The 21,451-nt window shown below is 42.8% G+C and overlaps 1 protein-coding gene across 3 annotated transcripts in view; it reads right to left on the bottom strand.

Moving 5' to 3' along the window:
- Positions 1 to 8,628: 8,628 nt before the first annotated feature.
- The window catches only part of LOC105921455 (DNA-binding protein SATB2), a 31,792-nt gene continuing 18,969 nt past the window's right edge, over positions 8,629 to 21,451 (bottom strand). For all 3 annotated transcript variants that reach the window (XM_012857176.3, XM_012857177.3, XM_012857175.3), the window contains exons 7-12: positions 21,258 to 21,308; positions 20,591 to 21,123; positions 20,285 to 20,509; positions 18,014 to 18,166; positions 11,865 to 12,056; positions 8,629 to 9,656 (exon numbers count right to left, since the gene is read on the bottom strand). In XM_012857176.3, coding sequence (XP_012712630.2) covers positions 9,054 to 9,656; positions 11,865 to 12,056; positions 18,014 to 18,166; positions 20,285 to 20,509; positions 20,591 to 21,123; positions 21,258 to 21,308 — 1,757 coding nt within the window. In that variant the 3' untranslated portion in view covers positions 8,629 to 9,053. The remainder of the gene's footprint in view (positions 9,657 to 11,864; positions 12,057 to 18,013; positions 18,167 to 20,284; positions 20,510 to 20,590; positions 21,124 to 21,257; positions 21,309 to 21,451) is intronic.

The raw sequence follows: 21,451 nt of genomic DNA, 5'->3' as shown, positions 1-21,451 counted from the left end.
GCATATTCTCACCTATTCAGTAATTTAAAAAAAAAATATTGAGCACAGCAGGTCAAACATTATTATTAGGGGGATTTAATGAATTGTTCTCTTGGGTGTAGCAAGATATTTTCTGTGAAACTTGTTGATCAGTTTTAGAGAAAAAGAAATCTCCCCAGAAAGAAGCTTTTGTTGTTGCGAAATGAGGAGTTAGCTCCATAATTTGACTTAAAAATCCATTTGGTGGCAAGTTTTTTTTGTGTTTTCCCCAAATGTAGCCTTTTATTACTCGAAATGGAACATTAAATTATCCGATTCCAGACCGTTAGACGTTAAAGCCTTATTAATTTGGATTTTTTTTACTTCTTCTTCTTTTTTTCATGTTTCCCTTAGAGGGATTTGCTTTGAGTGTCTTTTTGTGGGTGTAAAAATGTTACTGGCTCAAAGTAACGCTATTTAGTGGCGCACATCAAAACCCGCCGCTCTGCCAATAATGCGGCAGAGCTGCTATAATTAAATGTTTGTTTTTCAAGGAGATGTGATGTGGTTGTTTTCTGACTCGTTTCATCTTCGGTTGTTTTCAGGGTGTGTTTTACCATCTGTGTGTGTGTGTGTGTGTGTGTTAGTTGTCAGGCCTTTTGTGTTCCCGTGTTCAGCCGATGGCAGTGAGCTGTGCTCTTCACTCGTCTTTCAGCTCAACTTTGCTGTCAAACGCTCTCGGACCTGCAAAGTACAGATAAAGGACTGTTCTATTCTGTTTCTATTTTTTTGTCACACTAAAACGTTTCAGGTCATAAACCGAGGGCCGGAAGTTAGTTTTCAAGGTCCCCAAGCAGCAACACAGCCCCAGGGGTCCCCAAAGTTGGTGTTTGGACCCCCCAGGGGTATGGCAAGCCGATGAGGCCAATTATCGTCCGTACAATAACGCGCAGTTCCAACCCGTGTTTTACGCGCGCTCGCGTAAAATACTTGCGGTGGCGTCAATAACGTTTGGTGGCGTTTTTTGCATATTATATTATCAGGAGGTTGTCTTTTATGTGCTCAGCCACTAGATTTAAAGGTGTTTTACCCAATAAGAACACTGCAGCACCATATTTCTTTTGTCATTTTAAACATGAAACTACCAAAGCACAAGCCAAGTAGTAGAACTAAATGTTGAAAAGAAATTAAAAGCTAAATAAAATAAACCAGGTCACTTAATAAAGCTGCATTTTCTGTATGCTTTGTATTTATATTCACATGAGAATATTTTCAGAATTAATAATAACATTTCAATTCAATTCAATTTATTTATATAGCGCCAAATCATGAAACATGTCATCTCAAGGCACTTTATAAAATCAAGTTCAATCATATTATACAGATTGGGGCAGATTATACAGATTGGTCAAAAATGTCCTATATAAGGAAACCAGTTGATTGCATCAAAGTCCCGACAAGCAGCATTCACTCCTGGGGAACCGTAGAGCCACAGGAAGAGTCATCTGCATTGTACATGGCTTTGCTGCAATCCCTCATACTGAGCAAGCATGAAGCGACAGTGGGAAGAAAAACCACCCATTAACGGGAAGGAAAACCTCCGGCAGAACCGGGCTCAGTATGAACAATCATCTGCCTCGACCGACTGGTGTTACAGAAGACAGAGCAGTTATTAGCATTTCTGTTAAAGATTTCATGTATCTTCTGCACCAAGGGCATAAGTAGGGAGAACAAGCAGAGTGAGTTTTGTGTAATATCAGACTTTATTATTGAACTAAGCAGGATTTAGACAGGATCAGAAAGGAAGGTGCATCTTCTTTCTGCCTTTCCCCAACGATCAGGGACCTCCTGGTTGTGTCTGGTGCTGCAGTGTTCTTATTGGGTAAAACACCTTTAAATCTAGTGGCTGAGCACATAAAAGACAACCTCCTGATAATATAATATGCGAAAAACGCCACGAAACGTTATTAACGCCACCGCACGTATTTTACGCGAGCGCACGTTTGCTCGCGTAAAATACGGGTTGGAACTGCGCGTTATTGTACGGACGACGATTGGCCTCATCGGCTTGCCATACAGGGGGGTCCCGAGATGATCCAAATAATGATCCGAATTTCTGGCTTTACAATGGCAGCGATATCCTTGTTTTAATATTGCTAATTTATGCCTTTAATCCTGGGAAATTATTTTTTTCCCTCTCAAAAATTCAAGCCTATTCAACATCAGCAAACAGCCAAGTTTTTTTCTCTCTCACAGATATTTGAATTTAATCACAAACTGCAGAGATCCAAACATTTCTGGCACGACTTCACCAACCTTCAAGGTGCATGAAGAGCCTAAATGACCTGGTCGATGAAAACTTCAGCAACACTTGAAGGTCCAGCAGCAGACTTTGTCTGACAGACCAACGCGTTTCGGCTTGTGGCCTTCCTCAGGGTCGAGAATGACCCAATTAATCACAAACTTCCAAGGTTTTTGTGGGAATTTACTTCTCTGTGGCCAGTAATTTCTTTTCTTTAATCAACAATGGCCGTAATACAATTAGTTTTTTGGGGAAATTACGAGAACAAAGTCATAATATTAGGCGTACAAGGATAAAGAACCTCACGAGAATAGAAGGGGAAGGCTGCAGTTAAATTACTGCTATATTCTCACAATTTTATGACCTTATTCTCTTAATTTCCTAAAAACACAACAACACACCTCCCACCCAGCCAAATGGCCGGTCAATTAGTTATTTTGGAATCCCTCACTAGACATAAGGGGGGTCTCGTCAGTCCACAGAATATTTCCCCAAAATGTCCTGGGGATGATCAAGATGTTCTTGGTAAATGCAAGATGGTTTTATTTGTAGTCAGCGGTGGTTCTGGCCTGGGCCCCTTGAAGACGAACCCATTCCTAAATTCCTGCCGTAGATCAGTTTATCAGAACCGTTGATGTTCCTGAACAGAACCGGTTCATAAAAGATCAGAGGACAACTCTCCTTTGGGAAGGTCAGACATTGTCACCCTTTCCAGTTTTCTGTCGGATTAACCTCGGTAACGTTAAACTAACGTTAAATTCACCAAATCCTTTTATGTAAACTTTATTAATCCCTAAACAGGACACATACTGCTGCGTTTTAAACAATATAACTAAATAACAACTTGAATTGCTTCAAAACAGTGATTGCCTATCCACCAATATGATACAAACATCCTTCTCATTGCCCCTTCTTATAAATATCTCCATGTTTTTTATTTTGATTCTTAATTATGCAGCTTCTTGAGCATCACTGAGCTTCAACCACGTGTTAATAGTGCCGTTATAGTTGTGGATCACAGTAAATGAGACAAAGAGCAACAAATGCCTTCAAAACACCTCATCTAAAGCAGCAGGAATACATTTTTAACAGGAAAAAAACTATTTTTACTATACTGCAGTGACTGCCTTTACCTGCTGACTGCATGCAGACGAAGCGAGCCTCCCTAACATCACGCACAGGCGGTCTGAGCCATGTGTGTCGGCCTCAGCCATTACCATGTGTTGCGTTCAATGGCGTGTAAAGTGCTGCCTCCGCGAGTATTAGCCTGTTTATCAGAGTGTGTATTAACGCGCTGCAGCGCAGGAGCTGAGGGACTCTGCGTGTGTGTGTGTGTGTGCGCGCGCGCGTTAGCTGGGGATCACAGGTGTGGCTGCGCGCTGCGCGGAGAGCCTCGTTCCCCGCATAACCTGGACGCCCCCAAACAGGGCATCCTGGGTGACATCAGCCCACGGAGCACCTGCGCCCCCCGTCCCACGGCTCAAACTCTCACACACACACGCACACACACACGCACACATCCTCCTCTAATGGCCGTGTGTTTTCTGGCCATACGGCTCTAATAGCCAGCTGTGTGCGCAGGAAGGCGGTGGAGCGCACCGGCACTCACTGATGAGTTAACTGATCCCAGATTAGTTTTCATCGCGCTCCAAACAGCCGATGAGCACACGACGCGGCGGCATAAAGGCGCACGGATATTTCACGCACCGACTCAACTCTCACACGACACGGAGCAACGTGGACTTCTGCTCTTTCAAAAGACTCCCTTTACTGATCTCATTTTTTTTTTTTGTTTTTTTTTTTACAATGCTTTCAAAAGTTTTTTAAAACAAAAACCGGAGAAATACGCAGCGCATTTGTTTTTACCCCCCCCTTTTACCCTGATACCCGAAAAGAAAAGTCAACGCAGGCACTTAGAGGTCATGAAGGATTAAGCAAGTGCTTCATCTGATCTCGGTGTGTGAAGAATATCCTGACGAGACATGATCATCGACCTAAACTGGCAGCATTAATCAGAGCAGGGCCGGTTCTACAACATTAAATACACTTCTTACGATTATATGCACGGGCGAAGAAACCATAACTGATTGGTCTCTTTGAGCAATTTTATTTTTATACCTTTACAGTTTTACTCTAACAAGTTTCACGTTTATCTTCAGCCGTGTTGAGCTGGGATCACAGTTTTAGTCTGCTAGATCAGGGGTCTGAAAGCTGCAGTTCCAGAGCCACAAGTGGCTCACTTAATGTTATTAAACTGTTAAATATTGCTCTGTTTTCTTGTTTAATTATTTTGTTTTGTGCCCTTATAAAAAAAACAAAAAAAAAAACAACCATTGCTGCAGAGAACCTGACAGGAGAGCAACACAAATCAGCAGGATGGGACGTGCATCACTAAATACGTCTAATTGGTATCAAACAATTTACACTGGTGGCGTGTGCTTGGTGGACGGTGATCAGCAATCCCCTGTTAACCCGTTTTATTCAAAAGCAACACTTTAGATGGAAAGTTGCAATGCTGCAGGAGGAGAAATGAAACCTGCAAAAACAAAATTACTTTCTGTTCTTGCAGCTTGCCGTTGATGCGCAATCTGGACTAAAACTTTTTTTTTTCTTGCCTGGTTCCTTGTAGTGGGAAAGGCTTGTGAAGACTGAAAAACTGAAAAGCAGAAAGAAGAAATATCTCCGTTCTTGCCGAGTATGTATGTATTGGGCTTTACTCTGGGGGAGCTGCAGGGATCTATAGCTCAGGTGGGAGAGTCTGTTTAAAGGACAGGTGGCCATGTTGTTACTTCTTCAGCAGTGCGAAGAAGTAAAGCAGCACGATTAAATGGTTAGCAGGTGTTTCTGGCAAGTACAGACGACAAGGAACTGCACGCAGTTAGCGGGACTCATAAATGAATCCCTTCCTAATGACTCCCAGATTCGATAATTCAGCACAGACATGCACATAGCAGAAGACTTGCTGGTGTTTTCACAGGTATTACCAAGTGATAAGTATTGTAAAATGAAACTAATCTCACATACTGGTCATAGTACAACCTAAATGCGATTAGACATTATGTTTAATGCATTTCACAGAGGGAAAAACATGTCATAGGAGTTTAATCACGTCTGTTCTCCCACCCACCTACTGGCACTGAACGCTTTAGTGTATATGTGGCCTGTCTGTGGTCAGAGACCGGAGATTCTTTATTATTACCATTCGCTTTATAGTTTGTGGAGCTCGAGTTAAACGTTTAACAGCTTAGGATCAAGAACATGAACATTTGTGGCAGTCAAAAAAAGGTTTATTTGATCAGATGTGAAAATTATGAGCAATTGGTTGAAATAAAAAGGCTCAAATGATAGATTCTGGATACATTAAAATGTATTAATTAAAGCCAATTTACCTTCTTATGGTGAGTTTTAGCTTGGTAAAAAAAAAAAAAAAATGAAAGACGCTCGTGTTACTCAGAGTGAAACCGTTTTATTATCAACAGAGGCTTGTGTGACGGCGTTTCACATACATATCAGTCAATGCGGTGTCTTTGTACAACACATGAACATCTCAATGAGTATCATCACTGAAAGGTTTATTTCAGAGTTTTATTCCATTTTAAAAGGTGACATATCATGCGGAATCCACGTTAGCCCTTAAATACCTTTTCTTTGGGAACTTTGAATGTAGTCTGTCCAGGAGCTGCGTAGATATCATTAGATTTTATTCAGTTTTCTATTAGTTTTTTTTTTTAACAATTACATCCCAACACAAGGTCATGAACTTCCATCTTAACAGTCACGCAGACCCGCCACTTTTATTTCTCAGCATATTTATAGTGCAAGCTAAGGGATGCTGAAACTACAAGTGGATAAATGATAGGTTGTTCATTACGCCGCTTCACCAGCATACTGCAAAACTGGCCAAATGGGGTAAGTAGGAGCGCTGCTGAAGTGTGAAGGGCCTCCTTTAGATTTAAAGAGACAGCACCGAAACGAGTCGTCTCTCAGGTGAAGCTCAGAACAGTTGTAAAAAAAGCGGAAAATGGGGCAACAATAACGAGGAATTCAGTCCAAAGCATTGCAGTCCCACTTTATATAGACCACAACTGAATGATTTCAATGGGAAAAGGAAGACCTGAAAACCATGATATGTCCCCTTTAAGTGTGTATTTTTGTTCATTTTGATGACAATGGCCTACAGCTAATGAAAACCCAAAATTAAGTTCTTTGGAAAAATCTGAATATTTTGACATCATTAAAAAAACCGAAAAGTTTAACTACGGAAAGTTTTGCTGACTTGACAGTTGTCTAGCACTGTATTTGACGCGCTCCACAAATAGGATAAGCTGCTGAAGAGGAAAATAAAATCTGTGCCCGTATTTACAGAGATTCCTAAAAAGCAGCTCTTACTGACGTCATTTTAGAGATTTTTCTTAGAATTTAGCCTTGTTGCTATTCACAAAGCATCTTAGGCTTTCAGAGAGCTCCTAAAGTGACTAAATGTTAGGAGTAGTGAGGAGTACTTTTAGCGAGCCTTATGCTGTCTGAAGCAGGAAGATGGTGGAAACAGAGAGAGCTGATTGGCTGATCCACCACCTGAACAATGGAGGAAATGAGCGTATAAACGTCCTTAATCATACAATTATTAATATGCAGATATAAGCTTTATCATTCCCATAGGAGGAAATTAATTAGTTTCAGCGGCCCGGCGGGTAAAAGGCGTGGTTTTAGGAATGTAATTTTATTGAGGATAAATAAGAATGTCGGATAATCATGAATAAAAATTGGAAAAATGTACAAAGAGTATATAAAAGAGGTGGGAACTTATTTTTTTGTATTGCATGATAAAGTCTGTAGCCTAAATGGCCATCTAGAGGTTCACTTGTGTGACGCCATATCCTCACCTTTGATTGCCGTACGCAGTTCCCAGGCTGGTGTGTAAACGCACCAAGACGTCCAGAGGAACAAGTGCATTGATCTGATTCAGAGACCATCTATTTCCGCCGCAATATTCATATTCATAGCAAATTCATGTCAAATAGACAAAAGGTAGTGAATTGACTGGCGAGTAAGCATGAAAAATAGAAAATCAAGATGAGGATCACAATAAGGTGATTCAAATCATTTTGATGTGTGACGGTCAACAAATTTAGCTAGTTTTTATCATCATGAGACACCAACTTCTCTCCTTTGATCACTGGGAGTGCATTTGTGTGTACATTTTTTTTATTTTACTATCAGCCAATCACACTCCTAGCAACGGGGTCAACCACACCTCCTCACTGAGATAAGCATTTCTGCCGTTTGCTTATGCAGAGTCGCTCTCAGCAGCATCTGAATCGCTCTTAATAATCTTTAATCTTAATAATTTTTAGGTTAAGATAGAAGCTCTCTGAGAGGACTCTGAGAATATTTGTGAACACGGGCAATGATTCTTCAACTGAATGCTATATCCAACCATATTAATGGAAAGTTGAGTGGAAGGAAAAAGTTTGGTAGAAAAAAAAAGGTGCGCAAGAAAGAGGAATAACTGGTGCATTCAGAGGAAATTTTGGAGCACTTCATTCTTCCCTTTATGCGCAAAGGTTGAGAGAAAACCATAAGTCAAGGATTTGGTACTGTTCCACATTGCCAAAGTACCAATATCTATGGTCGTACCTGAATCCTATGGAGAATCTATGGAGTATCAAGATGAGAGCCACCAGAACCAATAATTTAGACGCACTGAAGGCCGCTATTAAACCAACCTGGGCTCCATTAACACCTCAGCAGATCCACAGGCTGATCTCCTTCACGCCACACTGATGCTGCAAATCTTGAAAAAGGAGCCGCCACCATGAACTGAGCGGACTTACTGTTCAGCGTGCCCATATTTCTGTACTAAAATCCTTTACTGGTTTTATGCAGTGGTCAGATTCTGGGGTTTCACTCGTTTTTATTTTTAAACCATATTCAAAAAGTAAGTGGAATAAACACAGAGTGAGATGAATATATAAGGAGTTTCATTTTTCTAATTAAGTTACTGAAATAAATTAACTTTGAGGATATTCAATGTCATTGAGACGCACATATACAAACAAACATGATTATGACTAAATTTATATTTAGAAACAAAAAAGAAGATGATCAGCTCAAGCTTGGAGAGGTTCTAGAGTCATTTCACTGCTCACCTAAACATTTATCCTTGTTTCAGGCTAAATCAAACAGCATTGTTATCCATCTTGTATTTATTCAAATGTACTCGTCAGACGTAACCTGAGTAAGCAGTAGAAATTATTTGACATGATTTCATTTCAACTTGTGTATTACTGCTTTAAAAATGGGTGGCGACAGAGACTGAGTTGTTGGAAATGGGGAAAATCCCAGAAGGTAAAGGGGCTTTGCGCTGGTTGGTTTAGCAGCAGTTTAATGCAACTTTTGCAAGTCAAAATTAGCCGAAAACAAGACGGTGGTTCATGTTTGGATACAATTTTTTTTTTAATTCATCTATAGAATCAAACAAGATGAATAATCGCTCTCTGTTAAATTAATTAACATTTTTGATTATTATTTCTGTCAACGTAGAACCATAGAGCTTGGGATGAACTTAAAAAATAAAAAAGTGAGAAAATCCTATGCGGGCCACATCCAACCCAAAAGGCAACTCATCCGACACTCAGACCACCGCTCAGTCAGTCTTCACATAAATACTTGTCCGGCTGTTCAGATATTAACGAGCTCTGATCATCAGCTCTGGTACGGGCGATCGGGATGACGCGGATCGGTTCTTCACAGGCTTTGTGTGTGGTCCTCACAGTTTGATGGTACCCTGCCGTTATCTCTGCTGCTCAGCAGAGTGGGGGCTGTCCACGCTGCTGTAGGGAGACAGAGAGGAAGTCGCCTGTCCGGAGGTCTTTCCATCGTCCCCCTCTTCCTTCTCCACCTCCATTGCAGCCTCTGCTTCTGTTCTGAACATCTCCACTGAACCTCTGCCATCTTCGCTCGACTCCTCAGAAGGGGAGAGAGCCCCCTCCTCCCTCCCTGGGGCTTCGCTGGGGCTTGAGCTCTCCCGGTCGTCCTCCCCGGAGACGGGTTCTCTGGCCTGACTATGATGTTTGACGTTGTAGCGCTGGTTCTGGAAGAACTTCACAATGGTGTGTTTGGGAAGGTCTAGCTGGGCTGACAGAGTGTGAATGGCCTCCTGGTCTGGGTAGAGTCCCACGTCTCCAATGAAGCTCTGCAGGATCCCCAAGGCCTCCAGGGAGATCTTTGTCCGAGATCTGGACTTCTTTGCCCCTCCGCCTCCGAGGCCGGGACTCAGGCCTCGCTGCGGCGCTTCCTCTGGGCCCTGGAGAGCTGGCAGCAGGGTGACGGGCTGAGGCTCCTCGTGAACTGGGGATGGCGCCGTTAACGGAGGAAGAGGCTGTCGGTGGAAAATCTGAAGGAGAGACAAGTTACAGAAAATGGAGCGTTAAAACTATGGTGGGTAATCCTGGTCAGAAACTGGTTATACTGGGTAACATCGTCCCTCCGTCCTGAAAGTGGTCAATACATTCCCAAAAATGAGGTAAAAAACAATCTTTGTGAGAGCAGCAGACCTGAAAACTTTGGACCGAACGGCAGGGATTGGTCAGAGTTTTGGTTCTGCTCTCACCCCCCTTTGGGGGGGGGGGGGGGGGGGTTCTTGGGGTATCACCTTATCTATCGGTTGTCCTACATGCCAATCATTCTGATGTACTCACATAACGCCAGTGTGTGTGCTCGTTCCTTGTTAGTTTCCGCTTGCTGGCTTCTAAACGCTTCTAGTGTTTATGCATCCGGTTAGCTTAGCGGTTAGCTTAAGGGCTAGCTTAGCAGTTAGCCGTTCATTGTTTATTTGTGTCGGTAGGCTGGTGCATGCTCTGGTGTGTCGTTCTGCTCTTCAGCTTAAAGGTGGGTGTTCATCAAGCTAATAACAGTTAGCTTGTGTTGTTCGGGAGGTTTATAGCTGCGCTGATGCACGTGTTCAAGAGCTTTACTGACTTTTCTATTTTGCTCTGAAACATCCGTTTCGTACCGACCATCACCCTCATTAAAAACGATCTATTTTCAGCATAACTTTGACATCTTTCAGCCTAACGGCCCATTGCACTGAAATGCGCTAGCGAGAACTCTGCACTGAATACTTTAAACATGGCTGACAGTCGCAATACGCAAACAAGTTTAAGATAAGAAATGGAAGCTCTCAGTAGAAAGAAATAAGGCCAGAGTGGATTTGAGATATTTTTTTTCCACGCGATCCCCCTGAGAAGCGAGGTAAGACGGTCTTGTGCACGCAGAGTTATTCAAAAAGGGACTTGGGGAAACTTCCGGAAAAATTACAGACTCTAGCTTAAAAGTTTAAGTTACATTTGCAACCCAGATGCAACATGGTGCTTTACTTTTTTAAGGTATACATACTACTTGAAGCCCATAAACTTCAGTGGGATCCTTATATGCTAAACCAACACAAAGTCGCACATCACTGAGGTTAAGAACGAATGGTTTTCAAAACTTTTATAGACAAAAATTGTGCATCAATTCTTTGCAGAATCTCCTTCAGCTGCAATTCCAGCTGCAGGTGTTTTGGGGTCATGCCTCTATAAGCTTTGGACATCTGCATGTACATCTATACATCTGGAAGCCTGTTGGTGGCTTGGACGGAGCTCAGGGATGTTGAAAGCTTGGGAAACTGCTGAAAACATCTGCAGCTTCCTCCCTGACCCGTCTGACGTGTTACTTGTTCTACAAGACGTGCTTGTTCTCTAATGTTCCCCCCCAAACCTCTGTAATTTAATCTGAACATGTTTACAGGTTTCCCGTAAAGGCCTCAGAGGTAGACTCCATTAACTGATTGTATTATGTGCTCTATCAGATAAAAAAAAAAACCCAATGGCAGATCAAAGTTTGTGGTTGTAACTTGTAAAAACGAGGAAAGCGCTGATATTGCATGTATGCAGACTTTTACAAAATCTGCTCAGACTTTCTCGATGCAAACTCTACATTTCTGACCAGCAGGTTAAGATTTTTCCCTCCATCCAAGCTTAAAAACCCCAAACGATAAGCAAGCAACTCGACTTGTCTGCCTCTGCAGAGTCAAACGGAATAAAAGCAAGAGGAAGCGTGATTGACCAGCCTCCAGCACCCTCCGACAGGCACGCTAAACTCCCAAATCCATCACACAAACAAGCAGACGACTAGAGCCTATTAACAGGGCGGGGTGGCCAGCACACCCAAACACAGGAATCCGACACCATAAATCTGTGGTCCATCAAAATTAAAGGACCTAAATAAAGATAATGGCAATTCCTTTTTTTCTCAGCTTCAATAATTACAGGCTGTGTTCTGAATAATATTGAGGTTAGGGCCAGACTGGGGAACATTTTGGTTTTCGGGGAGCGGGTGGGATGGAGGAGTGTTTAGCAGGAAATGTGTGGGCTGGTCATTTACCACTTCTATTTTCAATGAGTTATGGGACACAAACATGACAGAAAGCAGGGCGGCCGAGAGGAGCAGGTGGCGGGATCCGACAGACGCGTTTTTCTGCACAGAAGTGGTGGATTTTTAGCAGGAAACGCTCCGGGTGGTGCAAAAAAAAAAACAACGACGCAGATTCGGTCCCGTTTACCTGCTGGTCGGGGATGTGCAGGACAGTGTGGAGTCTGTCACTGTGCTGCTGCCTGGACTCTTCTTCATAGACCTGGTCTCTGTCGACCTGGGGTAAGGCCAGGAACCGTCTGATGGTGCACAGGTTCTCCCACAGAGTGCGGTTCTCCGGGCTTGGGCTCTCTTTCCACCTGAGCAGCTCGCATAACCAACCCTGGAGCAAACACGAAAGAGGAGAATTTGCGATATCTACTGGAAGCTCAGAAAGTTCCCGCAGTGCAAAGCCACACCTCGCTCCTTCTGAGCCAGCGGTTCTTTTAACAATAGCTCATCTCGGTCTTCACATCTTTCAAACATCTAATAACCTATCGAGGAAATATTGTCAGATAAACATTTAAATCTCACTTAGAGATGAGCACAGCCTGTTTGTGAAACTGACTTGCTGACCTTCAATCAGTGACAAAAAGATCATTTATCCAAATTTTCCCCTCAGTCAGTCTGTTTTTCACACACCCTAAGTCTTGGCAACATAGCTACAAGGTCTGGACCGACCCAGACATCGCTCTCCCCAGCTGGGTCTGGGGATCACATGAGGTTCCAGGCCATAATAGACATTTAGTCCCCACAACAAGTTCTAGGTCCTTCCCAGGGTCTCCTGCTAGCAGGACCGGCCCATAACACCTTCCACAGGAGCCGATGGGAGGGATCCACAGATGCCTGAACCACAGAGGCCAGGGGTGCCCAAAGGGCGGCCCGGGGGCCATCTGTGCCCCACGGGATCATTTTCTGTGGCCCCCAGTCGCAGATCAAGAACGGCACCAAGTTACCCCTCCAACAAAAGGAGAGGATGCAGGTAGACACCTTTTGCACTTTATTTAGGATGAAATTATGAATTACAAATTGATTCCACAAAGTTAGAAAACTGCAAATCTTCTCATTAGACCCTTTTTCATACCCAAGATATTTTTTTTTACATGTTTAAGTTATTGTGGAGCAAGTTAAAAGAATTAAAACAGAAATAGTGATTTTAATAGAACAACATCATGGCCCCTGAGTAATTTCAACTTGCCGATCTCAGCCTATGGCACCAAATGTTTGGACACCACAGTCCCCACCGCGAAATGTGACCCTGGTTGGGATTTATACACACGGTGCCCAACATTTTATCATAACTCTTTACAAAGCACCTCTAGCTGTGATTTTGACCTTTTTTTGGTGATGCAACCACAGAAAATAAGCCCGTTCACGACAGCTAAAGATTTCAAAGTACATGAATAAATAGAAATAAATACAATTTCCACTTGCTCAGTTCTTCTGTAAAGTATATGTGAAATAGCAGCTCCTTTCCTGGGATTAGGGGCTTTTACACTCTTTAATAAAAGGTTTTCAGATACTTTTGTTTAACATTTGATGCCGTTATGCAACATCTTTGCAAATCTTCGCTGACCTCTTCGTTAAGGTATGTCGAGTTCTGTTGGCAGATTGCGAAACGAGACAAAAAAACAAAAATGTTTTTGATCGCTTAGGAGATTTCCGTAACTTTAAAGACTAATTTCATGTTTGGCAGAATCGAGAGCAGCAGTTGTCTGTAAAAGATTGAGCTCCTCTGAACCGCCGATATAATTTTTCCTCCAAGAGAATTAATCAGAATTTGATTTCAAACAGCTCCTGAGGTAGATAAAGAGAAGAAAAGTAAAACAAAAGTGAATGATAGATGTGTTTATGACATGTTTGTGCTAGTTGGACGAAAGTGCTGTGGAGCAAGACAAATGTTCCTACAACACGGACAAGAAAAGGATGAAATTAATCTTAAAAACAGATTTAAATAGCACAATTAAAGTTAATTTCCCAAAATGAAATGATGGATAAAAGATGTTCCACTAAAAATGAAAGGCAAAAGAAAAACGAGTTAATGTTTGGGGATTTTTTTGTGTCACAAATTTGTGTGGTCAATAAATGTTATTACATAAACATACATTACATAAAAAAAATCTGGGTTAAATGAGGACAAGCACTGTCCCACCTAGAACAGCCATTAAACCATCTCCTTGGAGGTCCAATCAGCTGCAGTTTAGTAAGCAATGACGTCCAACTGGCAACGGGTCCGATAACAAGTAGGTCCGATATCTGATACGCCAGGGAACATCTTTTTCCGAGGCTACGTGAGTGATAGCGGATCTGCAAACACGATGGATGTGAATCACCTGAAATGTCTCCATCTTCAGATCTGAGGCGCCGATGCAGAAAGAAGCCGCTTGAATTGTTTGCAGCTCATTTCAGTCCGCCAGTACTAAAACGCTTCATGCCAAAAAGATATTCCAATTCAAAAGCCATTAGCTGGCCTCATTTTTAGCTCTCAGCCATGAATATAAACAAATTCATAGTGCTTTAGGTTGTATTATTAATAATAATAATAATAATAATAATAAAAAAAAAAGGAAATATTTCAGCCTTTTTGAGCTGAATTTTTGCTGAAACTCATGCAACAAGACACAAAAAAGTTAACCTCTGTCTATCTGGGTGCAATGAAATGGCTCCAAACCATGAAAGTACCGCTGTTGTTATGCTGCCTGGGATTATTAGTCTAATGCTGAAACGCATTTTGTTGAAATCTAAAGCTTTTATTACCTAATCAATGCTCCTTTTACTATCTAATTAGGCCTTCCCTTTTAAAACACATTCACTTGTCCAAATTATATCGAGCATCAGGTTTGCTCTGGATGAAGGACTCCCCTCGTCCTTTCAGCTCTGCCACTTGTTTCGGCTTCACTTTTAGCCGTCAGCTTGTAGGAGTTTTGTATCACTGATAGGCCATTTAGTTTTAGCATATAAACAAAATGAACACTAAGTGAGACCGGCAATCCTGCCTCTGAGATATGTGAGGGGGTTCTCGCATGTGCAGCCTGTATCAGGTCACACTATCCCACACTATCAATGAAACACAGCATCCAGAACCTCACGTTTCTTTATACTCAACAACAAATCTGCTGTTTTGAGTCATTGCCACGTTTTAGGTCCAGTTCTCCTACTTTGACAGAAAGCCTCACATTATCTTCGAGCTCCAGTGATAAATGTGTGAATGCCTGCTGCAGCAAAGCGTCCCCAAACCATCAGACTTGGCATGAGAGTCATTCCTTTAAAAGGGTTTATTAGGTTTTGCTAAATCTGACACTTTTTTGGGCGCCTAAACAGGCAGGTCTAAAATTTTATTATTTATGAATTGCAAGAGGGAGTCCCTCTGTTGTCCCTCTGCGTCTTTGATACCGGGGACCTGGGTTTGAATCCTGGTTGCGTCGGGAAGAGCATCTGGGGTAAAAACTGTGCAATTTGTAATGACTTGCGGTTGTGGCCCCTGAATAAGGAGAACTCTTGTTTTTCCTACAGCGCAAATGTTTCCACCTCTCAAAGGTAAACTTATGCGGTCTATTTCTGATTGAAGACTCTAAAATGTCACCATCTGCCTACAGCAAATGCCTGCTGTTTATGTACAAATGCATGTCTGTACAGAGACTTCTTTTAGCATCTTACAGTCTGCTCTGAGGGTGAACATCGTGTTCAATGTCCTCCAATGTGTTCAATGTCCTTAGAAGACAGATGCTGTCTTCTAAGAGCTGTGATTGGTTGATCGCACAAGAAAAATAAGAAATAAACAACACAAATGTGCTCCTAGGGATCAAAGGTCAGAAATTAACCAATTAGACTGGATTAAGATGGATGAAATTTATCAAAACTAATTTATTGTAACAACTTCTAAATGTTTGAGCGTCTTATTTTACATCCTAATTATTTTGATTTGCTTGTTATGTCATTTTACGACTTTATCTATTTGATATTAATGCTCACTCGCCTGTCAGCATTTTACTGGAATTTCTTGCTCGTGTAAAGCGGTAGGATTTGGCAAAATGACCGACATGAAATTGACAAAAAAAATATGGAAAGTAAACCCCAAACAACAGCGCGTCTGTCTGGTCAGCTGTGGGAGGAGAATAGACGAGTGTCAAAAGTGAATTGGTCCCTGTATCACGGTGCAAATAGACGGATTTTGAAGCGCAGATGTTTTTCTCTGCGAAAACGAGATTGCAGCAGCAATCAAAGGCGATGAAATGGCATCATAAGTGAACTTCTAGACTCTTTTTGGCTACTGACGTTATCATGCAACACAAAAAATACTTTCTCGCCTCCTTTATATAAATTCTATGTAAATGTCCAACATTTGATCTATTGTTTATCCTGAATAAAAGGACATTTATTTAACCTGTCGGCAACTTAATTTCCCCATATGGCAATGATAAAGCTTCTTATCTACATATTAATAAATTGTATGATTGCTAAAGAAGTTTATGTCCTCATTTCCTCTATTGTTCAGGTGGTGGATCAGCCAATCAGCTCTCTCCGTTTCCACCATCTTCCTGCTTTAGACACCATTAGGCTCGCTAAAAGTCCTCCTCACTTTTAACATTTTGTCCAAGATGCTTTGTGAAAAACTTTTATCTTAACGACGTAAAATCCTCAGAACAATCTTCAAATTCAGGAAATCCTAAGATTTTTCCCGACATGACGTCACTAAGAGCTACATTTAGTCTTAGGGATCTTTGTGAATACGGGCACGTGGTATGAGCTCATGGGTGCTCGTCAGGCCCCTTTGGAGACAACAACAAACGTAGTATGGCAAGCCGTTTTAACATAAATTCGGTTTTACCGCCCTTACATTCGAGATATCTCAAATTGTTTTATGACTAGACGTTTAAGCAATTTAAGATATCTCTGATTGTATTTTGACTAGTAAAAATACCTATTCGAGATATCTCTGATTACATTCCGACTAGTCGAAATGACATCAGTTTTTGTGATCAGGCTTGCCGTATAACATTTCGTCTAGTCAAAATGCATTTCAAGATATCTGGAATGCAGTGGCGCCTCCAGAAATATTTCATAGGGGTGGCCAGATGGAGTCACTTAAACTTGGGGTGGCACTGAAACTAAAAGCTGTAATTTCAGGATTTTATTCTACTGTTGTAGTAAATCTGCATGTAGAAAACAGGCAGAATCAGAAAGACTTAAGTAAACGCCTACTAATATGGTTTTTAATGGTTTTCTGAAATTTAAATTTTTTTTATGTGCATAGCCCAATAATAGCACAGTTAACATTTTGAGTTGAACAACAATACATTTTTATTGCGTAATTACATTAGGAATAAGGTGTACATTTATTAATTTATTGGAAAACAAAACAGTTACTAAGGGAAGTAGATACTGGCAGATACAAATAAGTGAGATAGAAGCCAAGGAAGAGCCTCTGTCTTGCTGGCTGTGCATGATAGGATGAAATGCTAAACTGACGCTACTACAATAGACACTGGCCAGTGGGCATGGCCACCCCTGGCCACCCCCTGGAGGCGCCCCTGCTGGAATGTAATTACAGATAGTAAGACTAAACCGAATTTATGTTAATACGGCTTGCCATAAACGACGTTCCCAAAGTAAAGCCTGGAACAGACGGAGAAGCGTGTCTGGTGGTGAGAATCTGTGACGACCTGACCCAGAAGTTTGCCTCCAGCTGCTTTCATCCTAGAAATGAACGCTACCAATACGATCCCCTCCGCCTTGCCTCTTCCTTCACCTTCTCAGACACGTTGTTCAGAGGCTCTTCTCGTCCCCGTCGCTGAGATTCTCTCTGCAGCTGTAAAAACGTGTCTGTTCCAGCAGGGCGCGCGTTGGATCAGCAGAGATTTGTTATTTTCACTCCCAACTCTCCTGATGTTTGTCTCCGTCTCCACGTGCCTCCCCCTCCAGTGCGAGGCGGCGCTTTGATCTCCATCGCCCCGCATTGTTTATCAGAGGATGCAGTCATGATGGTATGCCACAGCGGGTAATCAGATACCCCGCACGCCCACACACACCTCATCAGCTCATTCAAACACGATCAAGTCAGCCAGTGTGTCCGTGCGCCTGTGCACTGGATCGTATAACCGGAGTTTACTGCGAGTAAACACGTTTAAGCTTTGAATAGTTTCTGCTCGTGGGTTTTATCTGGATCGTCTGTGGATGCAGGTTTAGACTTGAGCTTCAGTCGCCTCGCACAGCTGAAAGACGGCCTGGTATTTGTGCGCGTTTTTTTAGGTTTGTCACGATAACGTGAAGGGGCTGCAGGAGTGCGCCGTTGCGACTGACCTGGCTCTTGTTGGCGGCCACCTTGGCAAAGAGCGCCTGGGAGACCTTGGCCCGCTTCATCTCCTGCTGGATCTCCTCGTAGATCCCTGGCGTGATGTTCACCAGCGAGTCCAGCTTCAGCTGCAGCTCTGGGCTGGAGATGCTGCATTTTGTCTTGGGGCAGAAAGGAAAACGGAGTTCAGACAAGAAAAGAGTTAGCTTTTTGGTTGCAGCCACATTTGCTAGTCTTCTGGGCCGTTTCTCTACCAGCTTCGCTTACCTAGAACATTTTTTATTTAGTTTTTTTACTACAGATTTTTTTTGGGTTTTCCCTGCAAAACAGCTCAGTTTCAGTTTGGCTGGACGGAAATCGTCTGTAAGTCTCGGCATAGTTTCTTCATAGGATTCATGCTTGGACTTTGACTAGGCCATTGTAAATATGTTTACAGTGTTGATTCGTTTTGCTCTGGCTGCATCTTTACAGCCGCTGCTGCTACAAGCTGAACCTCCGTCCCTCTCTGAAGTCTTCACAGCCTCTAACACAGGGGTGTCCAAACTTTTCGGCACATGGGCCGAAATTGTCAAGTCAAAGGAACCCGAGGGCCAAAAACGATGTTAATTTTTTTTACTTGCTCTAAAAATAAGTTAATTATAAAGCAACAAATCAATCTGGTTTTCTTTTGGAAATGAATGTGTAAATCATTGTAGATCCACGGGTAAAAAGGGGTTTTGCTTATTTATCGTGTTAAAAGATGGTCATTCAGATTGCAAATAATTTTTAATAATTGAATTTGACTCTAATAATAATAATAATAATAATAATAATAATAATAATAATAATAATAATAAACTGAACTCTTTTTGGTCTAGCAATATAAGGACAGGATTTTGGTCAGTTCTTTGAAAACACTTGCTGTATTTGGCCAATTCTAATAAATTCATATGTTCAAATTTGAACTTTTCTGTAATTTCTGCCCTAATTAGTTTTAAAAAGTTTCTTTCTGCATCAGCCATGTGCTGGTGGATCAAATCCTTTTTGAAATGTAGTCTGGGGGCCACCCAAAATCAATAGAAAGGAACTTTGGACATGCCTGCTCTAACATGGTTTGGTTTGCCATCATGAATAACTACCCTCCATTACCCTCCATGCTTACAAATGTGAAATTCCCCCCTTAGAAAATGCAACCCGTCTTCAAAACAAACAGCATGGCTGCCAGATACGTAGAATGGGTTAAAAGTTGTGGATATAACCTTTTTTTTTAGCACTTCAGATGGTTTGTATCACTTGAACCCAGTGACCTAGACACATTGCTGGGAAAACATGTATAAAACAAATAAACGCAAAGAGCAGTTTGCGCCTAAATAATTGGCTAATCCCACTGTTTGAATTTCAGATGGACCACCTTTTTTGGGGTTTGACACCATTTCCAAGTCCAACTTGACCTTTACATTATCTCTGTTCATCCCCCAGCATGATGCTGCCAGCACTATGCTGGGGGTCGGGGGCAAGGTGACTTCTGCTTTTACTTTATTTCATTAAGGGGTGTCAGAGTAAAGGAAGCTGAATATAAATTCATGCCAGATGTAAAAAAAATCAAATATTGAAAAAATAATTTTCTCTCCTTTAAACCATTAGTTTATAACAAAATCTCGATAAAGCACATTGAAGTTTGCTGTAACTTGATGAAATGGGAACTACTGTAGCATTATATACAAAGAGGTTGATGATGTAAGAAGCTTCAGCTCTTTAGCTTAGCCGCCGCTCATACAGTGATCCCTCACAGCAGTAGATGTTAGTGTTGCACCGATGCCATTTTTTGGCCCCGATACCATCTGTTTGAAATTGATGTGTGTATATATATATGAAGAACTGCATACTACTTAGGGTAGTAGAACTTTTTATTGCCTACCTGGAATGGGTGACAATAGTTGAATAAACGTTTGGCTCTCAAAGGCCAGAATAGTGCAACATTGGTGAAATTATAACATGTATAATAGTAGTGCAACAGTAAGACAGTAAAATTACATTAATAATTGAATAATCTCTTTTAAACCCTGAGTTTTGGCTCTCAAATGCCAAAATAGTGCAACTTTCATGAACTTATATAACATGTATAATACTAACCGGGAGAGAGAAGGCTGCGTTCAAGTGACATACAAACATCAAAATGGTACGGTGCCCTATTTGTTGGTACTCACCGATACCAACATTTTAGTGCTGAATCGGGGCACAGTCCGATACTGGTATCGGTATCGGTGCAACACTAGTAGATGTGTGCAGGTTGTGTGTACCTGTGTGTGTCTGAGCGTGCTGCTGCCGCCGCCGCTGCCAGAGATGTGGGTGGCGCCGTGGTTGTGGTTGGTGCTGGTGCTCCTCTCTCGCTCCTCCTGGTAGATGCGGTCTCGCTCGGCCTCTGGCAGGTTGAGGAAGTTCTGCATCGCCTTCAGGTTGACGAGCAGAGACTGCGAGGCCGAGCGAGGATCCTCCTCCTTACGGAGGATCTCCGACAGCAACCCCTGCGGGACACAAAGCCTCCTTTTGAAACGTCCCTCTGCTTTTAGACGCCTTTAAATCCGAAACGTGACTCTCCCACCTACCTGTGTGCGGTTGAAAGCCACGCGGGCGAACACGGCCTGAGAAACGCTCGCCCTCTTCAGCTCGTTCCTGACCTGCTGATAGATGTCCGCGGAGACTTCGGCGCCCGGGCAGCTCAGGCCGGGGTCCGCGGCCGCCCCGGGAACCTTGCAGCTCCGCGAGATGGGGGGGTGGTTGAGGAACTGCTGGTTGACCCCCTGCGGGTGCTGGTGGGCGAGCAGGCGGCTGACGGCCAGCTGCTGGTTGATGAGGTGCGCCATGGCGAGCTGCTGCCGGACGAGCTGAGGGGAGAGCTGCGGCGACAGCAGCCCGCCGTGACCCAGCAGGCTCTGGGCCTGCGGACGCAGAGGGGGTCTCGGGTGGTTGGGGCCGGCCGGGTGGGGCAGGCTGTGAGGCTGGGTGGGGGAGTGAGCGTCTCCGAGGCTGCTCTTGACGGGGAGGGCTCCTGGAGCGCCTAAGGAGGCCAAGTGGCTGGGAGAGGGCAGCAGAGGTGGAGGACGGTGGTTGAGGACGCTCAGGTCCAGATCCCTCTCCACTGAGCCGACACACAGATTAGACACATTTTAATTTACAATAATGGCATCCCTCACACATTACCCCCTGCTACCAGCGACTTGTGAGCATGTGAACACTGAATATGGCTTAAAAAGGACGGGAAAAACGTAATACCTTTAATATCCGACTTGTCCAGCGACGACCACATCTTCTCGCTGTATTCACCTGGAATCAGAATCAGACACACTTTAATAATCCCAGAGGGAAATTACTTAATTTCCAAATTAAGTAAGGAGTCACACAATGGCAACAGGAAGGCTGTTATACACAATTTCCCTCAACCAGTGCACCATTACAGTTCATCACCT

Source organism: Fundulus heteroclitus, chromosome 24 (assembly GCF_011125445.2).
Source record: "Fundulus heteroclitus isolate FHET01 chromosome 24, MU-UCD_Fhet_4.1, whole genome shotgun sequence".
NCBI lineage: Eukaryota > Metazoa > Chordata > Actinopteri > Cyprinodontiformes > Fundulidae > Fundulus > Fundulus heteroclitus.
Note: the sequence above shows the minus strand (reverse complement) of the source record. Positions and strands in the feature narration are given on the sequence as shown.